Source organism: Lepidochelys olivacea, assembly GCF_965140295.1.
Source record: "Lepidochelys olivacea isolate rLepOli2 genome assembly, chromosome: 10".
NCBI classification, from domain to species: Eukaryota; Metazoa; Chordata; order Testudines; family Cheloniidae; genus Lepidochelys; species Lepidochelys olivacea.
This window is the reverse complement of record NC_140420.1, coordinates 46,910,493-46,936,744: the sequence shown is the minus strand read 5'-3', so window position 1 is coordinate 46,936,744 and position 26,252 is coordinate 46,910,493. Positions and strand designations below refer to the sequence as shown.

Here is a 26,252-nt window from a genome sequence, read left to right as displayed (position 1 = left end):
GAATTTGGCCAGGATATTGTGGGTAGCACCCCTTTTTGCACCAAAGTGCCATGAGATCTTTAAATCCCCACCAGTGGGCAAGCCTTGGGCTTTAAATCTAGTCTATTTATATGGCCTCAGTTACTGTGGCATGTGATCACCTCACAGTCTTTAATATATTTATCCTCACAATACCCCTGTGTGGCAGGGCAGAACTACTAGCCCCATTGTGCAGAGGGGGAAACTGAGGCACACCCAAATCCTTAAATGTATTGAGGCATTGAAATCAATGCCCAAGGTCACACGGGGAATCCGTCAAAGGGCAGCACTTCCAGCACCGCACTTCTGGGAGCACTGGGGGTCGTGCCAATTCAGAGAGAAGAGTACCGGGACCTGGGCTCTTCTTGGAGTTCTCCCATCCAAGCACCAGACAGGTTCAACCCTGGTTAGCAGATGAGTCCAAACAAAGCAGCAAGTCAAGCACTTATGGCATTTGGCAAGCCTGTGTATTTTGAGTTCCACCATTCATCCCTCCCTTTTGAAGCATCTGACAGAAAGAAAAACAACTACTGCTCTGGCACCAGCAAAATGATTGTTTTTGTTGTAGCCGCTCAAAGAGAAACAAGTCATTAGCTTCTGTGTAAGCTTGGGTCTGAGCAGAGCTCTGGAGCATGGCTGAGCTCAACTAAACCCAGTCTCCCGAAACGCCCACACTGCAAAAAGCCAAACTGAAATCCGCAGGAATAAAGTGAGCAGCCTGGTGCTGCATAAGGGAAATGGAAGTCTGAAGGCAGCATGTGTTTCCCTAGGTCAGCTGTTGAACGTAGGACGAAGACCAATGTTACACAAGAGGGAAAAAGGTCACTGGACCCCCAAGTAAGAGCTAGAGTATGCTGGTAGCATAAGATCAGTGGGTTGCTCTTTAGTTATCCAGGCACTAGGCTATGTCTTCCCTGCAAAAAGGCATGTGGATTTTACATGGCCATAACTACTGTGATGTAAAACCCTAGGGGAGCCAAGGTTATTGCCTTGATATAGCCAGTTGAGGTTGCTGTTATGGGCACCACACTTTAAGAAAGACATGGACACACTTTTGTGCAGTATTTGCCCAGCACTGGCCAGGAGTCAGGACTTCTGGTTCTAATCCAGGCTCTGCCACTGAGTCACTGGTTGACCTTGGGCAAGTCACTTCACCTCCCTGTGCTTCAGTGTCTCTATCTGTCTTCAATCTGGTGAAGATTCAGCAGTGAACATGGGCCCAACACTTTGAACATGCCCAAGTTGTTGGATCTGCAAGAAAGGGATCAACCAAGTAACAGCTTGGCCTGCAAGCCACCCAGGACACGAGACAGACAGTGCTCTGGCAAAGAGCACTGTGGGATTGCAGAGGACAGATCCTGGAGGAGACCCAATCAGGTCATGTCAGCAAGCAGGCTACATTTGTAAGAGCATTGTGTGCAGGCAACCCCATGTACCGTTCTCTCCCAAGCCGTAAAGGGATGGTACTTTCTAGCACTATATCAGGGCTGCCCTGATCTCTTCCCCAAAAGCCTTTTGTGATTGTAACTGACTTGCACAACACTACATGCTTGAGGTTTGCTGTATTTTCCATCTGGATGTGGTGGGCAGTGAGCTTCCTGGAAGTGACTTGCAGTTGACCAAACCGGCTGACAGTAAGCGGTGATAAGCGCAGCCACAGAGAGTTGCGCTGAGTGGAAGGAATTTAACCCCTCTGGTGAAGATGTAGAGTGAGGGGGCTGGGGTACGACGATACAGGCCGCTGTGGATATACAAGGATCGTGCACCCATTCTCATGGTTCTGTCCTGCCTCCTGCAAGCTTAGCCTGCAGGGTGAGGTGAGGTGAGCCCTCTGTTTGCAGGGAGGAGGGGTAACCTGGCCATGTCGCGTCGCAGCATCATGGCACAGCGCGTAGTGACCTGAAGGTACAACGCTGCCTCAGTAGGTGATGCGTGGGATCCAGTACAGGCTTTACAATAGGGCCGGGCCTACAGTCAAATGGGCAGTGATGTGGTGAAGCTCACACTGCTGGGGTCTGGCACTGACAAGCCACTGGTGGAGTCTTGGTCCACGCTAACATGGTCAGACCAGGGAGGTACTCACTCTGCATTGACCGGGCACTGCTGGGAGGAAGTTCACAATGCAGCGTCCCAGCTGGACACTGTTGGGAGGAAGCTCCCATGCTGGAATCCCAGGTGCTGCTGCTTGTAAGGAGGAGGCACAGAGAAGACAATGCAGCCACCAGAACAATCAAGGCACCCTCTGACTTGCTGAGTACAGCAGCTGTGCCAGACAGGCAGGCAGCCTGCGCCGTGGCTGAAGGCGCCTGGCAGGAAGCTCGGTCGTGTGCAGCCTGCTCTTTGCCCACCCTGCGCATTGACTCTGTCAATCAAGAGGCACGTGACGGAGATTTATTTCCTTGCTCAGGGGCTTTTTTCCCCTTGGCTCATGTGGGCTGCAGACTCTCCCCCGCTCCCTCCTCCTGTACTTGAGGCTCAATGCGCACCGCTGATTGATCCTTCTCAGCAGGAAAGAATGGGCTCGCTGGGGCTGAAAGTGAACCTCCTGCTGGCGTAAAAGACCCAACAGCTAGTCTGTCTCTGCAGCAACGTCTGGTTCCGGGCTAGCCTCCCGAGCCAGCTTGAGTCCAGCTAACCTGGGTAATGCTAGCGGTGAAGACAGCGCAGTCTGGGCTAGCGATCGGAGTATGTACCCAGGGTCTCCGCCAGACTGGTGTCACCCTCTCTCAGCTGCCTTCACTGAGCGAGGCGGGCTTGCTCTTGTGGTGTCAGCAGACCCTCTGTCGGGAAAAGCACAGGCAGCCCCAGTGCAGACTTCCCACACGGCTGCACACGTCGGGCTTTTTCTAGGCTGGGATTCTAGCCCGCAACCTAGGTAAAGAGATGCAGGCCCAAGTGTAAACCAGGGCAGCGAGATGGCCAGGGTAAGAGACAGTCAGAACAATGACAGATCTCTGAATAGTCTGGACACAGCAACTTAAGTGTGCCTGGCTCTTAATAGAGAAGATGGTGATACAGCCCCTGCCCCCAGTCTAGGGAAAAACTAGGATCCTCACGTTCGCTACTAGTGGCAGGGCACCCTTGGGAGGAAGCTTACAGCAGAAAGGAGCAGCTACACTGCAATAGAGGAAGGAGAAGAGCGGAGAGCAGGGAGATGTCTCACTAGCAAGCAGGAGAGTGTACCAGCCCAGCCAAGGAAGGCTCTGGCCTGTAGCAACCAGCTGCAAATCGGGGGGGGGGGGGGGCGGGCACAAGTCATGCATTGCACTCGTTGGTGTGCCAGCGGGGAATACCGCTTCTGATGGCAGCCCAGGGCTTTACGTTCTTCATCAAGGCTGCCGTTTAGCTCCCCGCTAAGTCTTGTGGCCAGCCTGCAGTTCGCGATCCGAGTGATGTGGCTACGGTGGAGGGATCCGACTAGCGCATGCCCCTGTTTTACACTATATTATAGATACCCCCTAGGGGGCACAGATGCAGCTGCACTGCCCAGGGACATCACCCCCACTTGGAGGCTGAGTTCGCAGGTCTCTCTGCTCCGGTTGTGGCTCCAGGCCTGCAGAGTCAGGCACCAAAGGGAGATGTGGGAGGAGAACTCTGCTAGAGAACTCAGCTGTGACATGAGAATCAACGGAGAGGGCCCTTGCCCCGGGGAGAGGAAGAAGCCCAGAGCTTCCCTCAAAGCCCAGCCCAGCTGGAGCAGAACCTAACGAATCCCAGGGTGGGTGATTCTCACAGGTCGACTTGGCAATGAGGATTCCCCGTCCTGGAACCAACGCAGTCGCACTACAGCCTCCCCAGGGAAGGGATCTTCGCCGCAGCTCAGCTGTTGCACTAATGACCCTCGGTGCACTGCTGCGTAAGCGAAGAATAAATAGCAATCCTCCTCACCACTGGGACGGGGCTTGATCAGTTCACTGCACTTTGTAGACACCATTCCCCAGACCACCTCCCCTCTAGTGAGTTTTATTAGCCTCATGAGGCACAGGGAGTAGGAGGGGCTCCCCTCAGGCCGTGGAACAGCTGTCTGATTTTTCAGAGGTGGTGTTCGTTCCCCAATGCTGGAGAGCACGTGCCTGGCCACTGGTGGTGTCAGCAGTAGAACTCAGCAGTGTAAGGCCTGACCTAGCTCATGCTGCCTCTGACCTGCTAGATCTTGGGTGGGGAAGAGCCGTGGGAGCGCAGCAAAATGGAACCGTGTGGGCTCGTGCATGCAGCCTGTAAGTAAGGACAGCAGGGGCTGTTCCTCCCTCTTCCACTGACTTGCTGCGCGGAAGGTCCTGTTGCTGCTTGATCTGCCTGAGTCTATCTGCAAAACGGGGCGACCTAGTTCCCAGGTTTGTGAGTCTTGGTTAATTTGTTTACCTGGCACTCTGAGGTCCTCAGCTGTGAGCTGCTGTAGGGGGAGCAGTGTATGATTCTGCAACACTGGCAGGCAGCTTCAAGGCTGGATGCTGGCTGTCGGGCATGTTGTTCCTGTCTGCCTGGGAGGGCTGCAGCCTTGTAATCTCATCTGTTCCTCCCCCAGTTTCTCGGCAGCTGTGTAATCCTCTTCCCTGTTCTGCACACAGAAGGGTCAGATGCACAGCGCAATTAGCAATTAGCGGTGTCTGGGAAGAAGAGCAATAACCTGGCTGCTTTGCAGTCAGTGACAAACCACTCTCATCTGCTGCCCTCCTGCATCAAATATTCCCAACCCCTCCCTTCTACCACGTCCTGTAAGGGCATCAGGATCCTCCCTGCCCTTCCTGTGTCTCTCTGCCTTGTTTCTCTAGCTCTCTTCTTGTTTATGGCTGAGCCAGAAGTGGGAGGCATCAGCTGGCAGACACCAGTGTGTGGGTGGTAGTGAGAGTGGCTATTGGTGTGGTAGGTAGAGAGAGATTTGAGCCCCTGCATTTGGATCTGGATTCCCCCCACCCCCATCTGGGGGTTTGGCCTGTGCTAGACACCAGCTGCCTGCAAAATGTTGTGGATCTGGAGGGGGGCTGGATTCTGAGAGCCCTCAACGCCCAGGGCAGCCAACTGCAGGGGTCTGGCTCAGGCCCCTCTGTGCTGGAGGCTGAGCCACGCCAGCATGATCAGTGCCAGGAGACGGGCACGGCCCACCCGCGCTACGCAAAAGTGGAGACGTGGCTGGTTCTCCTCAGGCCTCTAGCTCCCAGCGGACACAGCTGAGTTAAGCCCCCAGCAGCTCAAATGCTTTTATCTGACCCGAATTAACCCCTGCCCCACCCCTAACATGAATTGCTCCATGGTACAGTGTCTTTACATGCTGCACACCCCACACAGGGCCCCTGCTCATGGCTGTATTAGCTCCCCTCTGTAGCAGAGACTCTGTTTCAATGTCCTTTGGGGCTCTGGTACAATGCAGCAGGGGCACAGAAAGGCAGGACTAGAAGCCAGGGGCCCCAATTTTCGGACCCCTGCTCTGCCCCCACCTGGCCAGGCTCTCCTTGACTTGGGGAAAGCCATTTATTTTTCTTCTTGTGGGCCAGATACTTGTCTTACTTATCATGTCACATGAGTAGGGGCTGGTAAATGCTCAGGACAGTTGTGAGAAGCTGCTCCAATGTGCACAGTGTCTGCAGTTTCACTTGCTACGAGGAAGCTGACGAGAGCTTTCCAGCCTTGTGCTGGTGGATGAGTGAGGGTAAGAAGTGGGTCCACCCCCCCAGTGCAGCATGGCACAAGTGGATGTGCATCGGGCATTTGGGCCTCCTTCTGAAAGGCACTGAGTACCAGACTTGATGGTCCATCCGTCACGTGTGGTGTTACTGATTACTGCACATGGTGACGGTCTCTTTGATCTGGGGGGTGTCTCCGCAGTTGGGTTTACCGTGTGGCAAAAGTAACTAGCTGAGAGGCAAAAAGAAAAGGAGTACTTGTGGCACCTTAGAGACTAACCAATTTATTAGAGCATAAGCTTTCGTGAGCTACAGCTCACTTCCTCAGATGCCTATCGTGGAAACTGCAGCAGGCTTTATATATACACAGAGAATATGAACCAATACCTCCTCCCACCCCACTGTCCTGCTGGTAATAGCTTATCTAAAGTGATCATCAGGTGGGCCATTTCCAGCACAAATCCAGGTTTTCTCACCCTCCACCCCCCCACACAAATTCACTCTCCTGCTGGTGATAGCCCATCCAAAGTGACAACTCTTTACACAATGTGCATGACAATCAAGTTGGGCTATTTCCTGCACAAATCCAGGTTTTCTCACATCCCCCCCACCCCCATACACACACAAACTCACTCTCCTGCTGGTAATAGCTCATCCAAACTGACCATTCTTCAAGTTTAAATCCAAGTTAAACCAGAACATCTGGGGGGGGGGGGGGTAGGAAAAAACAAGAGGAAACAGGCTACCTTGCATAATGACTTAGCCACTCCCAGTCTCTATTTAAGCCTAAATTAATAGTATCCAATTTGCAAATGAATTCCAATTCAGCAGTTTCTCGCTGGAGTCTGGATTTGAAGTTGTTTTGTTTTAAGATAGCGACCTTCATGTCTGTGATTGCGTGACCAGAGAGATTGAAGTGTTCTCCGACTGGTTTATGAATGTTATAATTCTTGACATCTGATTTGTGTCCATTTATTCTTTTACGTAGAGACTGTCCAGTTTGACCAATGTACATGGCAGAGGGGCATTGCTGGCACATGATGGCATATATCACATTGGTGGATGTGCAGGTGAACGAGCCTCTGATAGTGTGGCTGATGTTATTAGGCCCTGTGATGGTGTCCCCTGAATAGATATGTGGGCACAATTGGCAACGGGCTTTGTTGCAAGGATAAGTTCCTGGGTTAGTGGTTCTGTTGTGTGGTATGTGGTTGTTGGTGAGTATTTGCTTCAGGTTGCGGGGCTGTCTGTAGGCAAGGACTGGCCTGTCTCCCAAGATTTGTGAGAGTGTTGGGTCATCCTTTAGGATAGGTTGTAGATCCTTAATAATGCGTTGGAGGGGTTTTAGTTGGGGGCTGAAGGTGACGGCTAGTGGTGTTCTGTTATTTTCTTTGTTAGGCCTGTCCTGTAGTAGGTAACTTCTGGGAACTCTTCTGGCTCTATCAATCTGTTTCTTTACTTCTGCAGGTGGGTATTGTAGTTGTAAGAAAGCTTGACAGAGATCTTGTAGGTGTTTGTCTCTGTCTGAGGGGTTGGAGCAAATGCGGTTGTATCGCAGAGCTTGGCTGTAGACGATGGATCGTGTGGTGTGGTCAGGGTGAAAGCTGGAGGCATGCAGGTAGGAATAGCGGTCAGTAGGTTTCCGGTATAGGGTGGTGTTTATGTGACCATTGTTTATTAGCACTGTAGTGTCCAGGAAGTGGATCTCTTGTGTGGACTGGACCAGGCTGAGGTTGGTGGTGGGATGGAAATTGTTGAAATCATGGTGGAATTCCTCAAGGGCTTCTTTTCCATGGGTCCAGATGATGAAGATGTCATCAATATAACGCAAGTAGAGTAGGGGCTTTAGGGGACGAGAGCTGAGGAAGCGTTGTTCTAAATCAGCCATAAAAATGTTGGCATACTGTGGGGCCATGCGGGTACCCATAGCAGTGCCGCTGATCTGAAGGTATACATTGTCCCCAAATGTGAAGTAGTTATGGGTAAGGACAAAGTCACAAAGTTCAGCTACCAGGTTAGCCGTGACATTATCGGGGATAGTGTTCTTGACGGCTTGTAGTCCATCTTTGTGTGGAATGTTGGTGTAGAGGGCTTCTACATCCATAGTGGCCAGGATGGTGTTATCAGGAAGATCACCAATGGATTGAAGTTTCCTCAGGAAGTCAGTGGTGTCTCGAAGGTAGCTGGGAGTGCTGGTAGCGTAGGGCCTGAGGAGGGAGTCTACATAGCCAGACAATCCTGCTGTCAGGGTGCCAATTCTCTGTGTATATATAAAGCCTGCTGCAGTTTCCACGATATGCATCTGAGGAAGTGAGCTGTAGCTCACGAAAGCTTATGCTCTAATAAATTGGTTAGTCTCTAAGGTGCCACAAGTACTCCTTTTCTTTTTGCGAATACAGACTAACACGGCTGTTACTCTGATAGCTGAGAGGCGTAGATCAGTGTGTGTACTTCCTGTTCCTCAGTGGGGCAGGGTGGCTGGTAATCAGACAACGACCCTGCTGGATTCATGGACACTCCTGCTGAGTCTCTTCTTTGCTGTGTTTTCTAGGGGAGAGACACTTTCTGCTGGACAAGCATGAGACTCTCACAACTCTCTACCATGAGGAGGGGAATTCCTCTCTCTTGGTGGGAGCAGAGGGAAAGCTCTACTACTTCGACTTTGAGAGCTCCAGTAACCACACGGTAAGGAGGCTTTATAGATGTGCATGGCTTAGCCTCCCAAGCTCACTGTGAAGTCATTCAGCCGCATTCTCCCCATTGAACAGTTAGGGAAACAGAGGCACAGGGCAGCTTAGTGACTTGCCCAGCCTCCTCAAGCAAGTCAGGGGCAAAGCTGGGAAGAGAAGGCCAGTGTCTCAACAACCAGCCCTGTGTTTTAATCCCTCTGGATAACGACCCTGCACAATCTATCCAGGGAGCTGACCAGCCAGAGTTGGACCTCAGCATTAGTGATTCTGATGTCACATAGACTAGCCAGTGACATCACTGATGATGGAGGCCAGTGTGGTTTGGGCTCTGAATTATACCATGGACTGGGCAGTGGAAGCATGGGTGATGATGTCTCCGTGCCCTTCCACTCCCCCCAGGCAAGTTAACCCCTTAGGGATAAGGCACAGACACCACCCCTCTTGCTGTCATACAAATGGACAGTCTGGTTAACCCTCTGAAAACCCCAGTCCCTCTTAACACTCCCTCCTCCACCCAGCCACTGATGCCTACTCACTTCCCCCAGCAAGAGACCTGAGCCCTTCCTGACAGCCCTCTGACAGCATCCTGACCTGAACCCACTACTAGTTCCCCCAGCTGTGCCCTCTGCCCACCTGCGGCCCCTCTTCCACCTCCATTTATCCCAAACTCCCAGACATGGCCCTGAACCGGCCCAGCCTCCCAAGTGCTCCCAACCCGTAGCTTCCACATGGGAACCATCTGGAAAGTGCCGACTATCTGTGTTGACCCAGCCATGCAGCCACCACATCTTCCTGGCCAGTTCAGCCCGTGGGTGGCGCATGGGTTCACCGAACTTTGCCGGCATTCGTCATTCACTTCCAGACAGTTGTTCAGCAAGGGCAGGAACTAACCCACGCTTATTCCTTTTCTCTAGGAGGATTTCCCTGCACATGATACAGAAGCCTGCCAAAAACCAGTAAGTCTGTAAGTCTGGAGATCTCACCAGGTGGATTTAGCTCTCTGAGAAATATCAGGAGTTTTCCAGATAGTCCAGAGGAGCCCTCTGCTTTGTTAGCGCACCTTTTCCATTCAGCGGTAGGACTCCTAAGCCACCCAGCATAAAAGGAACCTTGATGAGCACTTAGAGGGGTGGAGGATGTAGGCTTAAGTCAGGGGGAACATGAGTCAGAAGAATTGAGGGTCAGGGGTGGGGTGGGAAGTTCTGGCGGGACGGGGGCGAACAGGAGATATGGAGTCACCAAATTCCATTAATATGGGGAATGTATAATTAGGAGATTGAGTCAGTTCTATGCTACGGGGTGGGGGTGGCTGAGAGTCCCACACTGGAGCTCTGGAGGGTGTTCCGATCCTGCAGTCCCCTCCCCAAGTAAAATTCTCTGGCCTGTGTTGTGCCAGGAGGACAGCCTAGATGATCACAATGGGGAACGGTCCCTCCTGGCTTTAATACCCAGAAAAATCCTGGTGTCTCCTCCAGCTTAGTGGTACTACCAGGGCTCCTAAGGTTGGGCCTGGAGCAACTGGGATTCACTAAACTGTCTACCGTGGCTCATGCACCCCTTTTTCTTTTCCAGGAGGAGAAGAAGAACTACCTGACTTTCATTGGCAAGTACAACGACATGCTGTTGTTATGTGGGACAAATGCCTGCAAGCCCACCTGCTGGAACTTGGTAAGCCAGGGAGTTTGTCACCTGCAGGTGAGCAGGTCTAGAACCTGGATCACCTGATGCTTAGTCCAGTGTCTTCTCCATCGGACCTGTGGTTCTGTCCCCACTTACCTGCACTATGACCAGAGTAAATTGCTCTGCCTGTCTGTACCTCAGTTTCCCCATCTGTCAAATGCAGATGATGATGATCACACTCCCCTTCCTTTGCAAAGTGCTTTGAAGCCTATGTGGGGAAAGCCTATGTGTTTAATAGTCCATGACCGAACCCACTCTCTGCTCCCGCCTGGGAAATCTGATCCGTGGCAGAGGACAGGAAGGATCACTTATCTCTAGTGAGTAACAGCAAAGGGGAATGCAGGAAAACACCAGCCAAGCCAATGCACTTGTCTGTAAATGTTCCTCCAGGTTAGCTTTGATGCCAGAGTTCTTCTTGGAACACTTGACCTGACCCCTCCTCCCACAGCCTTAACTCAGAGGAAACACCTTTCCTGAGCTTCCTGGTGCACCAACCCAATCTAGCTCTGCATGGGACCCCCTGCAGCCAGAGCACATGCCAGGCCCAAATACTGGGGGGCAGGTAATCTCCTCTTGCTCCAGAAGGGACTTGGAGCCAATGTTGATTGCATTACCCTGCTGGGAGAATACAACAAGGTGCCAGAACCCCTCCTACCAACAGTGACTCTTAATTGTTCCCTCTGCCCTCCCCAGGCCGATCGGAATAAAGTTGGAGAGGCCGCCCAGGGCTTGGCCCCTTTTGTGCCTAACCAGAACTCCCTGGTCCTTGTTGATGGTAAGTCCGAATGCTTGTGTCTGTTCTTCGGCCCGTAGCACCGCAGGGCCAGGCCCCAGCCGGTGTAACACTGAAGTCAGTAGAGCCACGCTGATTTCCACCAGTTGGGCGGCTGGCCCAGAGTCTTTAGCTTTGCCTTGTTTATGTGCTCGTGCTCGTTGGGGAGGGGCTTTGGGGGAATGGTGCCGTCTCCATGCCATGCCATCGCTGGTCTGTAAATCGGCCTGGTGCTGGTCAGAGGACAGGCCTTAGATCTCCGTGCTGGGGAGAAGCTCAAGGTGGAATGAGCATGAAGTGGGCACTGCTCTCCAGCCAGGAACAGGGTGATGTCGTGGGCCCCCAGTGCAGGGTCAGTCCCATTAATTCTAGCATCAGAGCTGCTGAGGAAGCCTCAGGAGAGGGTGAGCCACCTCCGGGCTGGGCTAGAGCCTATCTCTGGAGCAGTGTGAGGAAGGAGCCTGGGACTGTCCTGCCAAAGCTGGCCAGAGTTCATGGTGATGGGTAGTAACCCTGCAAACCCTCCCCTATCACTCTTGCCCAGTGCCCAAGCTGCTGGGCAGTCTGGCATTGCCAACACCTCATCCACTTGCCCAAAGAAGGGAGGCTGGTGGGTTCTCTTGCCCTCTCGCAGGGGACCTGGCCCCATCCTCCTCACCCAGGCAGGCACACAGAGGCTCAGCCCTTGTGATGGGCTTCCAGGCGCCACATTTCGTTCTGCCTATCTTGGGGGCCCTTGGTTTTCTCCCATCCCCAACACTACCCCTTACCACCGAGCCCTATGCCCAGGGGAGAAGGCAGTGGAGTGGGGAGTTCATCCCCATGCCCCGTCCAAGGCTACTGTGAATGCCGTTCTCCCCTGAAACCCTCCGCTCTTCTTCTGCCCCTGGAAAACCAGAGCTGCTTCCATGGCTCTGTTGAATAGCTAAGGGGTGATGCTGCTGATTCTGGCCCCCAGGGGACGAGTGCCTGTATCCAAAGCCAGCCCCCCACTCCCACCCCAACTGGCAGGGCTTGGCCCAGCCTAGAAGCCACGGCGTGAGTGGGCCTTGGAGAATGAGCTCTTTGCTAGACCAGGGCTGACACAGGCTGAGCTGGCATCACCATGACCCAGGCCAGGCCCGCTCAGTGGGTCTGAGGGGGCTCCGCCCTCCAGGGTCATCAGCCCAGCTCCTTTCACCTGTGCTAGATCCCTTGAGGGGAAAAATACTCCCTAGGCAAGTCCTGGCAGAAGTAAAAACCAGTCGGCTGCAAACGATCCTTCCCATCTTGCAGGCAAAGACATCTATTCCACCATCGGCTTGCACCAGCACAATGGGAAAATACCCCGCTTCCGCCAGGTCCGAGGGACTGGGGAGCTCTACACCAGCGACACAGTGATGCAGAGTGAGTATGGCAGAGCGCCCCTGGGGCTGGGGCTGCCTGCCAGGCTAATCCCAGCAGGAGGATGATCTTGGGACGTAAGGGTGTTTCCACCTTGTTCTCTTTCCACAAGCTGTCCTGCATCCTCAGCCCCCTGCTGTAGTCCTATCTGCTGCTCTGGGATTGCACAGAGTCAGTACGTGGCTTGGGGACAAGTCCTCCAGCGCAGCAGCAGCATGCCGGGGGTGGGAGTATGGCAGGCAAGGCAGTCTCCTTAGGTAGCCGTGGGGAGGCTGCCGTACACTGGAGCAGAGGAAATCAAAGCATTTACTGGCCTGCTCTCTGCAGCACTGAACAATAAGGCATCCCTGGAGTGATAAACAACTTCCACCTGTTATTTGGCCCCAGCCATTGCTAGCAACTCCCAGGACCTCTGCTTTAGCTGCACTGGGGAAGTTGTCCCGGTAATGATGGGGACTAAATGCCAGTGCTGTGCAAAATGCTCTGGGTAGTGGCTGCAGAGGAACCGTTCCTCCAGCGTGAGGTTGGGGGAAACCGAAGTAGCTGTGTAAAAAAGAACTGGAAAAACGGACGTAGCGTCCCGTGTTTGAAGCCAGAAGGAAATGCAGCTGTTTAATTGGCCCGCCAGCTGCAATCACTGCCTGTTGGTGGCAACCGAGCAGAGCGCTTCAGTTGCCCATCTGGCCACAAATGGACACCTGGTGGAGCCCAAAGGCTGCTCCTCTTATCGCCGGGGCCTGGTAATGAATCCAAATCTGGAAAGCATCGTTCCTCCCTCCGCCCGCCCCCTGGTGGATTGGCAGAGGGAAGAGTCAGGGGTTTCCACCTGGCGAGGGGATTTTATCCCCCTCACAGATGAGGGCCAAAAATGGCAGCAGGTCAAGCGCAAACACGGAGCCTGCAGAAGCAAACAAAGCAGATGCTCCCAGGGCATCACGTAATCAGGCTGTTCCGTGCCGGGGGACACGAAGTAATGAGCCTCCACGCTCCCCTCCAACTGACTTCATGGAGCCAGGGAGGTGTATTAATAGGGCTCTTGCATCGTTACCGGACTTCCCTGGTTAAACACAAACAACTGCAAAGCCCGCAGGGCCTCCTTTCCATGCCATGGCATTTCCCCTACGCACTCAGTTGTCTCCATGAAACGGGTTTCCTTCCATGCACACCAGCCTGGGAACTCGACTGAGCTGGACTCCAAAGCCTTGACATTTCAAGGAAGCTGCAAAAGGCAAGATCCAGAGCCTTAAACCAGGGTGTAGGAACAGGGGTAAGCCACGGATGAGTGTGTCGGGGTGGTCTCTCTTTGTGTCTGATCTATAGAGGATCTGAGTCGGTTTCAGTTCCTGGCTTTGTAGCATGGCTCTTCAGATGCAGAAGTTCACTTGTTTAAGTCCTAGAGGTTCCTGGTTCAATCCCTGGCGATTGTTGTCACAGGTGCCCTTCTATTAGGAGAGATTTTTAGGACATGTCTGCTTGTCTGTCCCATTCTCATGGCTCTTCCTCCTCCATTCCAGACCCGAAGTTTGTGAAAGCCACTGTCATCAAGCAAGATGAGCGCCATGATGACAAGATCTACTATTTCTTTCAAGAAGACAATCCGGACAAGAGTCCCGAGGCCCCGTTAAATGTCTCCAGAGTGGCCCAGCTGTGCAAGGTACAGAGCAGGCAGAGTGGGACAGGCAGGGCGGGTTAGAAAGCCAATGGCATTGCCTCCATGAGTTTCCCCTGCTTCTGGGAGCTGGTGCGGCCGCATGGTGAGGAGGTTGCTCTGGGCATTACAAAGCAGTGCTGGAGGTGGAGAGAGAACCCAGCTGCTGTAGGTCATTTTTTGCACCCCCTGATTTCTGACCTGCCTAGAAGTGAAGTGCTGGAAGGGAGCAAGCTGAAAGGATGGTTTAGTGGTCCAAGGTGCAAACCAGGGATCAGGATGTGGCTCTGCCACAGACTTCCTGCGTGACCTTGGGCAGGTCCCTCAGTCTCTCAGTGCCTTCGTTTTCCCCCTCTGCACAATGGGGATACCAGCTCTGCCCTACCCCATGGGGGTATTGTGAGGATAAACACGTTAAAGATAGTGAAATGCTCACATGCTGCGGTGATGGGAGGCCATGTAAGTACGATAGATAGATAATGGAGAGCCATTCAAGGGGCTGGGAGTGTGCCAGAGATTCCCTCCTGCATCCCCCTCCTCTGGGATGGGCTCTGAGGCTCTGCTGTGTCCCCCAGGGTGACAAAGGGGGCACCAGCTCCCTCTCTGCTTCCAAGTGGACAACCTTCCTGAAGGCCACACTGGTCTGTGTCAACCCGGCCACCAAGGGCAACTTCGACTTGCTGCAGGATGTCTTCATTGTCCCGTCAGACAAGAACTGGAGGGAAACCAGAGTGTATGGACTCTTCTCCAACTCCTGGTGAGTATCTTGGCCCACGCAGGCCACAGCCTCAGAGCCGAGGGTAGGGGTGTTCAAAGGCACCTCAGGAGCTGGCCGCTAGATAGCTGGTCCACTCACCCCAGCTCCCTCATAGCTGAGAGGGAAAGGCATGAAACTGAAAGCAAGTGCTCCTCTGCTACTGTTTGCCACCCGTGGCTTTGTTGCTCATGCCATCAGAGAAGACCGCTTGTGGGCCCAACCCTGGGAGGTGCTGAGCACCTTCATCCCCATCAAGGCCCCAGTCCCTTGCAGGACTGGGGCCCTGTGATGGGGTATACCAGGCATTCACTGCCCCCTGTTGGTGACCCCAACACCTTGGTGCACTCCACCTTCAGCAGGTGCCCTGCTGGGAGGGAAGAGCAGCAAGTTCGGACAGCTAGGGGCTGCCTAGAGAGGCCTCCCGTGATCAGCTGCAGGCAGAACCAGTGAGAGCTGGTCCACTGGTGCCTAGAAGGGGTGGGAGCAGGCAAAGGCCAATCAGGGCCCAGCAAGCCAGATAAAAAGGGCGGGCTGGCTTTCCCCTACTAGGGCCAGTTCTGGGGGAAGCCAGGACGGTCTCCATGTCTTAACCTAACCCAAATAACTTGGCCGACTCCAGGTCTTCCCCTTCGCTCCCTGTAGTATTTATGTTACAGGCTATTTTGTTTTCTGTAATCCTGGGGTGAGCCCTCTCCGTGGGATGTCTAGCCCTTGGGTGTCTGCTGCTCCCTTCCATCCTGTCTGTTTCCCACCAGTCTTCGCTGTCTGTTTCTCTTGCTTTCTCCCAGTGTGAGTCAAGACTTTCAGGGGCCCATCTTCCCAGGGTTGCAGAGATGGGGAGGCCAAGTGTCAGCTCTGTGACAAACTATTAGCTCCAGGGACAACATGCTCCCATATGGCGCTTCCTGCAGCCATCCCTGCTCAGGGAAACTTGCTTTGCACTCTCCCCTTGCTGTTTCTCGTTATGGTGCTTAATGCTGCTGATTTGAGACACCACTGAGAAATGCCCAGGACACTGAACTGAGAGAGAGAGAGAGAGAGAGAGAGAGTGATTGATTGAAGTATTATGGGGGTGGCCACAGGCTCTTCTCAGAGATCAGGGTCCCACTGGGCTAGGTGCTGAGCAAACACTTCTTAAAAAGCTAGTTTCTCTGTGAGGTCTCTCCCTGGCGATGCTCACGTTTGCATCTTCTGAAATTGGCGCCACTCTCCCAGTTTTTATGAGCACGCAAGGCAATTAAAGCCTTTATTTTCCCCGCCCGCTGGTCTGTCAGGAGATGCTGTTGTATTGACAGCAGTGTCATTGGACGCTGAGATAGCGGCATGCTGAGAAGATGCCAGTGGTGTGGCATTTGCTGCCACATCACAATGTGATCCTATTGTGTAACAGGGCCAGCTGCCACCCAAGTGCCCCTTCGGGCTAAGGGCCCTGCCCTTTTTTCCCCCTTCACCAGGGCTCCTTCAACAAACTCCACAGTGTCTTTCAGTCACAGCCCTTCCAAGGGTCTGGGTTTTTATTAAATTAACAGAGTTCTCAAACACAATCGTCCACCCAGGCTTAAGCTGGGCTCAGCCCCTCCTTCCTGAGGACATGTCCTGTCCTGGGGGGACCATTGCAGGAGACCACCTTTCCCTGCAGCTTCACTCTGCAGCTCTCCCCCTATAGGAGCCCCGACCTTCCTCCTCCTCCTCGATGCAAACTCACTTGCTTTGCTGCTGACTTCCCATGTGATCTTGGGCAAGTTGCTTAGTTTCTCTATGCCTCAGTTTCCCATCTGTACGATGGGGATAACAGCACTGCCTTGCCTCCCAGGGTGGTTGAGGATAAATCCATAAAACACTGTGAGGCTCCAGGAATAGTGCCATAGAAGTACCTAAGAGAGACAATCTTTCCTTGGGGAATAGAGAGCCTTCAGCATCTCTCTACTAAGCACAGCCCTGGTGCCCTTGCTGTTAATTTCAGTGGGTCACGGTTTCAGGTTTAGGATGCTGGCATCTATTTCAAAATGACTCTGGTGTCCTGGCTAATATGGCCTCACCCATATGGCTACTATTCCACTGTCACATGGCTTGGACCTGCTGCTTCATCCCTCCATTCTCATTGGCTGAGACGTGTCTGGGATATAGTTAGAATTGTCCCTATCCATGGTTATGTAATAAACCTTCCCTCCCCCCGCCCCCACCAGCTTGGGAGAAACAATGGCTAAGAATTTGAGCAGTAGCAGAATGGCGGCCAGGCTTGATCCTCTGTTTGTTTTGTTGCTTGTAGGGGGTACTCTGCCGTTTGTGTCTACACCATCGGTGACATTGACACTGTGTTCCGGACATCGAAACTCAAAGGCTACACTAAGGACATGCCCCACATCCGTCCTGGACAGGTGAGTGACAGCTGGCCTTCTGAGTGGGTGGTCTGATGCTTAAAGCACCGGGAGGCGGAAGATCTGATTTTATTCCCAGCTCTTCCTCTAACCTCCTGAGTGACCTTGGGCAAGTCCCCTCATCTCTCTGTACTGCTTCTGCTTCTCCCCCTGTAAAATGGGGGATACTGATTAGTTCTAGGGACCAGGAGTCCATGATGCTAGGTGCTGTACCAGGGGTGCTGGGAACAGGGAGGGCCAGGGGGCCATGCCCCCCCACTTTTAAAAGTAGGAGGGCTATGCACTCCCACTTCTGACGTAAGGGCGAGCAACAGGAGGAGGGGGCAGAGAGGAGTGAGCGGGAGTTGGGACCTCGTGGGGGGGATGGACAGTGAAGGGGCAGGGCCTCAGGGGGGCACTTGGGTACCTGTGGGGCCCCTCACACACTTTTAGGGCGCTTCCACCAAGATGGTCCCTGCCCCAATGAGTTTACAATCTAAGTTCCTGGCCAGGTGACAGTGGCACATTTCAGTCCTTAATGTATATAATGGGGCTCTGAGCTCCTCAGATGGGATGAGCTAGAGAAGGGGGAACTTATTGGGGGCTGATCCCTTGATGTCAATGCTGTTAGACAGTGGGGACCTTGAAGACACAAGGCAAGTGATTGATGAGAGGGAGAAGGGTTTCTGTGGCCCAGATCCTCAGAGGCACTTAAGGACCCAACTCCCATTTACCGTTGAGGATCTGGGCTTTAAACCTGTTTTCTGAGGGCAAAGCGTCACTCTGCCTTAGTGACTCAGATGAATTACCCATGTGGGGCCAAGGGCACAGGCTGGGTGATAACTGGGCCGTTGGCTGAGAAGCACCAGTCTGCTGCCCAGCGCACAGGGAAGCTGCACCTGTCACGGCTGCAGAGGTTCCTTGTGCATTGGGGCCAGATCTATAACAGGGCTGGATAAGACAGGGGTGATGGGCTCTCTTGTGCCTCAGGCTGTGAGCGCGTCCCCATGTGGGTCAGGGGGGACATTGGGTGTGTGTGACACATCTCTGGAGCATTTGGGATTGCAGCTGCTGCAGAAACCACATTCCCTCTCCCCAACTAGCTAATGCCTCCCTGGTAGGAACCAGGGACGGCCTCTGAAATATGGGCTGCTTGTGCCTCTTGGAGACCAAGCTTCCAGCCCAGGGGGTGGCATGGTGGTTTAAGCCCCTTCTGCACCCTCCTGTGTCTGGGCTGTGCCAGGGGCCAAAATGGCACAAGTTAGGTAGCCCACCCTGAGCGGGCTGCGGTGCTGCCTAGAATTGCCTTAGCGCTTTGTGCTATGGCCCCACTTCCTCCAGAGCCTGCCTCCCAGGCATGCCCCCAGGACCAGGCATCGAGGGTGGCCTGTGGCTGCTTTACACCACAGCTGTGCTGGGGGAATTCTCCCTGGGGCTTTTCTGCTGACACAGCAGAGCAAAGGTGCCTGAGCACACCCCTGGTAGCTAGCTTCCTTGTCCCAGGGTTCCCTTGGGGAATTAGCAGGGGAGATGGCTCACCCATGTCTTTGTCTCCCTGTGGATCTGGATGGCCCTGATAATGTGGTGGTGGTTTTTTCTCTTGGCTCAGTGCCCTTGGGGCAGAAATCATACCCCTCCTGAGACTTTCAAAATAGCTGACCTCCACCCGGCAGTGGAGGAAAAGGTGCAGCCTGTTGCCCCAAGGAATAGTCCCCTATTCCACAACAAGAATCGCTACCAGAAAATCGGGGTGCATCGCATCCAGGCGAGGGACGGACACACCTACAACGTCCTCTATTTGGTGACAGGTACGGACTGTTTTTCTCCACCTTTTACCCTCAGAACCCAGGCAGGGCAGCCCCTTCCGGAGCACTGGACTGGAACTAATCCATGGCCACCTAGGGACTCTGTGTTTGTCCCTATACTACACCCCATGACCACTGGGAAATTTCCAATGACTGCAGGGATAGAACGCATAGCAGTCCGCTCCTAAAGCGTTAAAGGAGAATCTCTATGAGCTGTTAGCAGTGTAGGGCTTATGACACACAGGTAAACAGTTCCAATTCCATCCTGTAGATGGAAGTGGTATGGGAGTACACACACACATATCCCTACCTCTAGCCAGTTCATTACTGCACACCCTGAGATAGAAGGCCCTGTGCTGGAAGCATCTGTATTTTTTAGTCTGTCGTGACTAAGTGCAGTGCCTTGGGTTTTACTTGTTGAAATGGGGCCCTTTACTAAATAGCAATCACGTGCCACATGTTCAGCGTGTGTAAATGGATGTAGCACCATTTGGCTTCAGTGGAACTAGACTCACTTTATATGACCTGAAGCTCTGGCCCCAGTGGAGGCTCGCTTAGTGCAGGTTGGAAAAGTGGGGTGTGCGTGAGAGTGAGTGACCTTTGAGAGCTGTGCCATATATTTAATACCCACTGCTCTGCGGCTCTGGTAGCTGTGACATTGCTTTGTGGTAGGTGCTGATTTGTCAAAGGGCAGCCAGGGCTGAGCCCCGGTGCCCCTCGACTTGGCAGTTCATAGCCCCGGCACCTCTTTCATTACAAATGAAGCACTGCAAATCCCCATGTTCGGTTCTGGGGAAGCTGGTATTGGCTAGCAGGCATATAACCTTCCTGCTTGTCTGGGGCTTTCAATACAGAGCTAGGGTTAGGCAGACAGGCTGAGGGTGACATAAGAACCTTTTCCCCAAGCAAAGGCCCAGATCCAAACACCCTCCCATCCCCCCCGCTTTGCACACTGGGGCTGTGCAAAACCAAACTCAGCACATGCCCTGAGCCTTTTCAATGGGTTTGGAAGCAGCGGGGCCAAAATCCTTTGTTGGAGGCTCGTACTCCTGTGCAGGAAGGACTGGAGACCTCTCAAGAGGTCTGCTGCAAATCCACCAGGTTCAGCCAACAATGCAAACTTTCTGCTGAGGTGCAGCAGCTCAGAATACCCATTGTGTGTGTGTGTGTGTGTGTCACAATCTGGTCTGCTTCCTCCCTGGGCAGGGCATGGCAGAGGGGAGAGGTGGGCCCTTCTCAGAAGCCAGCAGAGGTTCCCAGCATGGAGCAGGGAAGGTGCCCTGATCAGATCCACGTTGTCAGACATGGCTGGATCTTTGCCCGCCACAGACCTGACTTTCTGACCTGGCCGACGCCCTGAGCTGAATGCAGAGAACAATGTCAGACTCCCAATTCCCTATTAGAGGGGTTTGCTGCAAACTGTTGTACTTGATAGATCAGCGCCCAGCATGGGAGGAAGGATGGTGCCTAGCTACTTTGGAAATCTGGGCCTTAGTCTCTCTGTGCCTTGGTTCCACAACTGTACAATGGGGATAATAGCAGAGCCCTGCCTCGTGGGGTGCAGTGAGGATAAATACCTAAAGGATTGTGAGGCGTTCAGATACTTGTGCAGCCCCCAATATCACAGTACCTAAGCTAGGTGAATAGATAGAATGGCCGTGTGATTCCGCCTCATCGCGCGCTCAGGACTGAGCTGTCCCCTCCCCATGCTTCTAGCATCATGGCCTCTCCTGAGCCCTCTGCAGCAACACCCGCTCTTTCTAGTCTCAATGCTCAAGGTTTTCTTTAAAGCCCCAGCTCCTGGAGTCAGGTGATCGTTGTTTTAAAAAGAAAAGCTGAAATTTGCATGTAAAGTTTCTAGCCCTCCTGGTTGCAGAGAAGAGCTCGAAAGTGGGACCCAGCAGTAGGAGGCCCATTGAAGAACCCACAGTTTTGTCTGTTTATTTTCAGGGCTCCCCTGATGCCTAATTTTATTTTATTTTATTTTTTTAAATGGCGGTGTTGGCAATGGTCTTGTGCTCTCCTCCCCACCCCCAACCCCTCTGTCCCTGCCTAGGAGCATCCATGGGCTTGGGGATGAGGACAAGAGACAGAACCAGGGCCGGAAGATCATTAGCTTTGGAGGTGGTGCTCCCTTCCCAGAACCCCCCCCTGCCCCTCCCCCAGTGGCACAGCGACCCCATAGATCCTGGGATTCCTCCCTCTGGCAACAGAGCCTTCCCAGGCGGGCTGGTTGCTGGCAACGTTTGGGAGCGCTGCCCGGCCCCACTGTGCCCTGGGATGGCCCAGTGCACCACTGTCAGTTTCAGTGGGCTGTACTCTCCAGGGTCAACCAGGTGCTGTAGGGGCAGGATCAGAGGGCGTGCAACCCTCTGGCCACCTGTGACATAGGACAAGGAGGTCTGCATCCAAACAGAACAGGACAGGAGAATATGTACTCCTCCTTTTCCCCCAACCTGATGTGATTCATGAGCAGGAGGAAGAGAGGCCAGACTTGTGGTCTAGTCAAATGCCCCAAGATGGGGAAAGATCTGGGTTGAGTTTATTTTCCCTTCTGTGGTGTTAAAGGGACAGTCACATCTTTCTGCTCTTCGCAGCAGGGCCTCCTCTGCCACCTCTCACAGACTGGGAATAGGGAACCAGCTCTTGGGGGCTGCAGGGTATGGAGCTGAGAGCACTCGGTGACAGGCCGAGCCTTTGTTGGCTGTTTCCCATGGTGCTTATTGCTCTGCCGAGCCCTTTCCAAAAAGGCCCCCATTGTTTTGCCATCCATAGCAGCAGCGGTCAGGGCCCTGGAATCAGCCCCTTGCTGGAAGCTTCAATGGGCTGCTGGTTCCTGTGACTAATTCATGCCAAGTTTCGCAAAGAGGGCATTGTCTTCCCATGCAGCTTGAGACACTGCAGAAAAGGCAGGTTCTGCTTTTAGACCCAGGGCCGTTGATCTTGACCCTGCTTTTTCTCTCCCCTGTTCTCTGCATAGCCCTGGCACCATCCTCCTGTGCTTCCAAGTCTCCCTGCTTTGTGGGCTGACCTTTGTTCTCCTGTCTCTTGCAGACAAAGGGTATATCCACAAAATAGTGGAGATGCCGCACGGCGTCCTGAACATCCTGGAGATCCAGCCCTTTCAACAGCCAGCTCCCATCCTGGCCATGACCCTGGATCATAGAAGGGTGAGTTCCTTCCTCCGTCGCTCTGCGTGGCCTCATCCCACCTGCAGTGACACAAGCAGCAGAATCTGGACACCAGACTTAGAAACAGTCTGCTTTTCCTATCAGGGCTCAAGATGTCTGTATGTTGGAGCTGCCTCCAGCTTCCCATAGGATTGAAGGACATTTCTCTAAGTCAGGGGTTCTCAAACTTTTTTTTGCTGGGACACCCCCTCCCCCCTCCAAAAAAAAGTGACAAGGCACTCCCATACCATGCCACCATTCCTTCTATGCTGCTGCTGGTGGGGGCTCTGCCTTCAGAGCTGGGTGCTTGGCCAGCAGCCACCGCTGTCTGGCCGCCCAGCTCCAAAGGCAGTGCAGAAGTAAGAGTGGCACTACTGTGACCCCCTTTTGGGTCGAGACCCCCATTTGAGAAACGCTGCCCCAAGTCCTACCTAGAGTCCTGATCCCACCTGCTAATTGTGGGCAAATCACTCACACTACCAAGGGTCAGGTGCTAGCCATAAAGGAAGGGAGAGAGACTCTTTAAAATACCTGATCTCCAGATGTAACGTTCCCTGGAATTGCTCCTCGTTGGGCAAAGACTGCCTCCCAGTGTCATGGAGTCCCTGGGCGATGCTCTGGAACTGCTCCCTACGAAGTCCGTCAGGACTCTGGGGAAGTCTCCTTTCTGTGAGCAGACTGTCTGCAGGGCAAAAAGCTCACACGGCTTCCCCCTTCCTGACCTCTGAGCATTCAGCATCCTGTGCCCCTCCGTGTGCTTCTCACAGCCAATCTGCCCAGGCGGGGTCTTGGGGAAGCTAGAGGGTCCTGCATGCACCCCAACTTCGCAGTCAGATGTGACTCTCAGCCAGCCAGTAAAACAGAAGATTTATTAGACGACAGGAACATGGTCTAAAACAGAGCTTGTAGGTGCAGAGAACAGGACCCCTCAGCTGTGTCCATTTTTGGGGGGACAGTGAGCCAGACAACCACGTCTGCACTTCACTCCATGTCCCCAGCCAGCCCCAAACTGAAACTCTCTCCAGCCCCTCCTCCTCTGGGCTTTGTCCCTTTCCCCGGGCCAGGAGGTCACCTGATTCCTTTGTTCTCCAACCCTTTAGCTCTCACCTTTCAGGGGGGAAGGGCCAGGCCATCAGTTGCCAGGAACAGGGTGTCGGCCATTCTCTGTGTCCAGACCCCTGCACACACCTGCCCTCTAGGGTTCTGCAATGATCATACACCCTTATCCCACCACCTAGATACTTAAGAACTATATAGGGGAAACTGAGGCACCCCCACAATATTCAGAGGAAACATTAAGAACAGTCCTGCTTCGTCACACCCAGACACCAGATCAAGCCCCTGAGCACTGGGGATCCCAAGCCACTTTCTGGAAGAACAGGGATGTTAATCCCAGGGCCCAGTTTCCAAATCCCAACCTGGGTAACTTCAATTTCAGCTTCCTCTTGCAGTTCTGGTGGGATGCTACATTCTTCTTCACTTTCCTGGTTGTTGTGTAGCATCGCCGTACTGTCTGCTGTTACACAGCTGTGGCGTTCCACCCCAGAGATGGCTGCATTGCAATGGTAGTGATCCTTGGTTATGTACGTATTAGCCCACCGAGAGCGTTGGGAGCCCTTGGAATGAAGAGCACTCTGTAAATAGAGGGGGTTCGGGAAGGCGCCTGGTGTGAGGAACTGCTGCCGGAGTGATAGCTCTGCTTTGTTTTCCCCGTGCAGGCAAAGCTCTATGTGAGCTCGCCGAGCGAGGTGGTCCAGTTGCCCATGGACATGTGCGAGGTATATCACAGGAGCTGCGAGAGCTGCGTCATGGCAAAGGATCCCTACTGCGGCTGGGCAGATGGGAAATGCGTCTCCGTTAAAGCTAACCTGTACGTCTCCCTTTGATGCTCCCTGTTTTATTGCTTGTTCCTGGTGTCAGTGCGGGCGACAATAAACACCCCCCGACCCTTAACACCCACTTGCTTTCCCCGTCACAGGCGTAAAGCCTATCCAGATGGCAATCGCTTGGTGGGACTGCTGCTCAAGCTGCCGACCTCGAGTTACAATCTAGCTAGCTTGGGTCCCAGAACAGCAAAGCTGCAGCAGTGCAAGCTTGAGCACTGGCTTGCCCCACGAGGAGCTCCCCAGGGTACTGGGTGGGTTTGGCAGCCTGGGTGGGTTTGGACAGGGGAAGCTCACCCTGCTGCAGCTTCACTGCTCCAGGATTAACGCTAGCTCGGGTTACCATGTGACTGCAGCATGGAAGCTGACCTAACTATGCTAGCTTTCCTCTGGAAAGCTCTGTATCCATTGGCCACTATCCTGGCTCATCCTGAGCCTAGATGGAGCTTTCACGCCCTGCTTTAAATGCACCCACTTCTGGGGTGGAACGTGGCAGTGCCCAGCAATGAGAAGGGGATGATACCTACCCACCTCTGCGTAGCCTGTGAGACCCTTATTCACATGTGGCCAGATTGTCCGCGGGCATGAAACAATATAGCGATATCCAAGTTAATGGAGCTGCACCAATTGACCCCAGCTCATGCTCTGGCCCATTGCTCCACAAGCAGTTGAGGTCCTTGTGTACATGGAGAACACTTACCTGCCTAGATGTTACTGGGTATAGTTTCTCCCATGGAAGAGTGCGAGGGGAGGGGAGAAGTATCATAGCCTGAGCTGTTGAGATCTACCCATGCAAACAGCACTAAGTATTACTAATTGCTTTACCCAGGCAGGCACCTGGCTCTCCAACATGGTTATAACTTGCTTTACCTGTCCTCCCAGACAAGAAGGTGATTTGATCACAGTCCTGGGTACACAGAGGGGTCAGCGTGGCCTAGCAGCCACAGCACTGGACTGGGACTCTGGAAACAAGGGTTCTAGTCCTGGCTATGCCTCTGGCCTGCGGGGTGACCTAGAGCAAGTCACTTCCCCCCTCTACCTCAGTTTCCCCATCTGCAAAATGAGGATAATGGTCCTGATCTCTGCTGATAAAGCATTTTGAGTTCTACTGATCAAATGTGCTAGATAAGAGCCAGGGATTAGTGTTGTTTTTGTAATGTAGACAGGCCCTAAAAGACTAGTGTAGAGTGAATGTGTGTGGAGGAGATCATTGGGCATGGTACAACGTCTCTCTCTCCCTTCACCCAGTCACAGAAAGGAGGAGGGCCAACTCTGATCCCTAGGAGATAAATCTTCAAAGGCCAGGAAAGAAATCCAATATAAACAACTAGGTGACTTTTGTTTCTCTGTTAATAGTTGTTCCCACTTCCCTTCTATTCAGGACAATGCTACAGAACTTGACCTTGGAGTCCTCACCGGAAATATGTCCCCATTCCAGCTTCAAACAGCAGGAAGGTATTTATAATCAGCACTGCTCTTTGATTTCTAGAGCCACTTGTTCTTGGGAAAAGTTGGGCGGGTAGGGCATGGGTAAGGTAGGTAATTAATGTCTTAGGAAGAGGTTTTCTAATACACCCTTTTACCTTCCTTGGGAAGATCGTACCTTGTAGGATCTGCCTTCACTGCAGAGTTGACTCGGGCTCTTTCCTGGGTGTTGCCCCAACCCCCCTTCCATCCACATGCAAAACCCTCTCTCCGGATTTAGCAGTGCTTTGCAGCCAGGCTAGCCGGCTCAGCAGGGGGTGCAGGCTAGCGCTTGGGTGCTGCTTTCGCTGGCACTGGTAACCTGCCCACTTTGCAGCAAGGATGCACCTGCGATTTGGTGGTCCTTCATTGCCTTCCCCAAATCCACCTTGTGCCCAGCAGGACAGACTCCCACAACTCCCTGGGAAGAATCATAGAGTGGCTTAGCTCACGGCAATGCTAGGAATCATGGAATGGGCCCCCAGAAGTCCTAGCAACCCATGGGGGAGCACAGCACCAGTGAGGACAGATTAACATGGGCAAGGCTTTGCAGTGGCTGCTCGCTCTTGGCATTAGCTTAACCCAGGAGTACTGATCTCCCGGCTAACACTGGAGAGAAGACAGACCCTTAGTGGCCAAGAGTAAGCACTGTTCTGCATAAACTGCTCTCCCCTCTGTGGGAAGGGGGACTGAAGCTACTAAGCAGCTAGTACCTGCAGTCAGGTGAGAAGGACTGAATCTCTCACCCCTGTTATGTGCAGGGTTGTGTTAATACCTGTTTGTAGTTAAATAAGGTGATGGATTCAAAGCCCCTAGCATTTCATGGCACGTAGCACAGTGCCAACTGAGGTCACTCAACTTCCTCAGGACTAGAGCTCAGCTCCTCCTGTTCTGAAAGCATGGGCCCCTGCCACTTGAACTAGAGAATTGCTATTAGCAGTATAGAGTCTATGACACGCAGTGGCGCAGTTCTGATCCACTCCAGCCCAGGACAATGGGACACA

The 26,252-nt window shown here is 53.2% G+C and overlaps 1 protein-coding gene across 1 annotated transcript in view; it reads left to right on the top strand.

Annotated features, from left to right (window-relative positions):
• The window catches only part of SEMA7A (semaphorin 7A (JohnMiltonHagen blood group)), a 49,875-nt gene that overhangs the window by 21,934 nt on the left and 1,689 nt on the right, over positions 1-26,252 (top strand). Inside the window, exons 2-13 of the mRNA XM_084640417.1 lie at positions 8,191-8,324; positions 9,244-9,285; positions 9,902-9,997; positions 10,703-10,784; positions 12,057-12,167; positions 13,679-13,818; positions 14,388-14,569; positions 16,839-16,947; positions 18,536-18,734; positions 21,786-21,901; positions 23,620-23,771; positions 25,166-25,239. Coding sequence (XP_084496543.1) covers positions 8,191-8,324; positions 9,244-9,285; positions 9,902-9,997; positions 10,703-10,784; positions 12,057-12,167; positions 13,679-13,818; positions 14,388-14,569; positions 16,839-16,947; positions 18,536-18,734; positions 21,786-21,901; positions 23,620-23,771; positions 25,166-25,239 — 1,437 coding nt within the window. The remainder of the gene's footprint in view (positions 1-8,190; positions 8,325-9,243; positions 9,286-9,901; positions 9,998-10,702; positions 10,785-12,056; positions 12,168-13,678; positions 13,819-14,387; positions 14,570-16,838; positions 16,948-18,535; positions 18,735-21,785; positions 21,902-23,619; positions 23,772-25,165; positions 25,240-26,252) is intronic.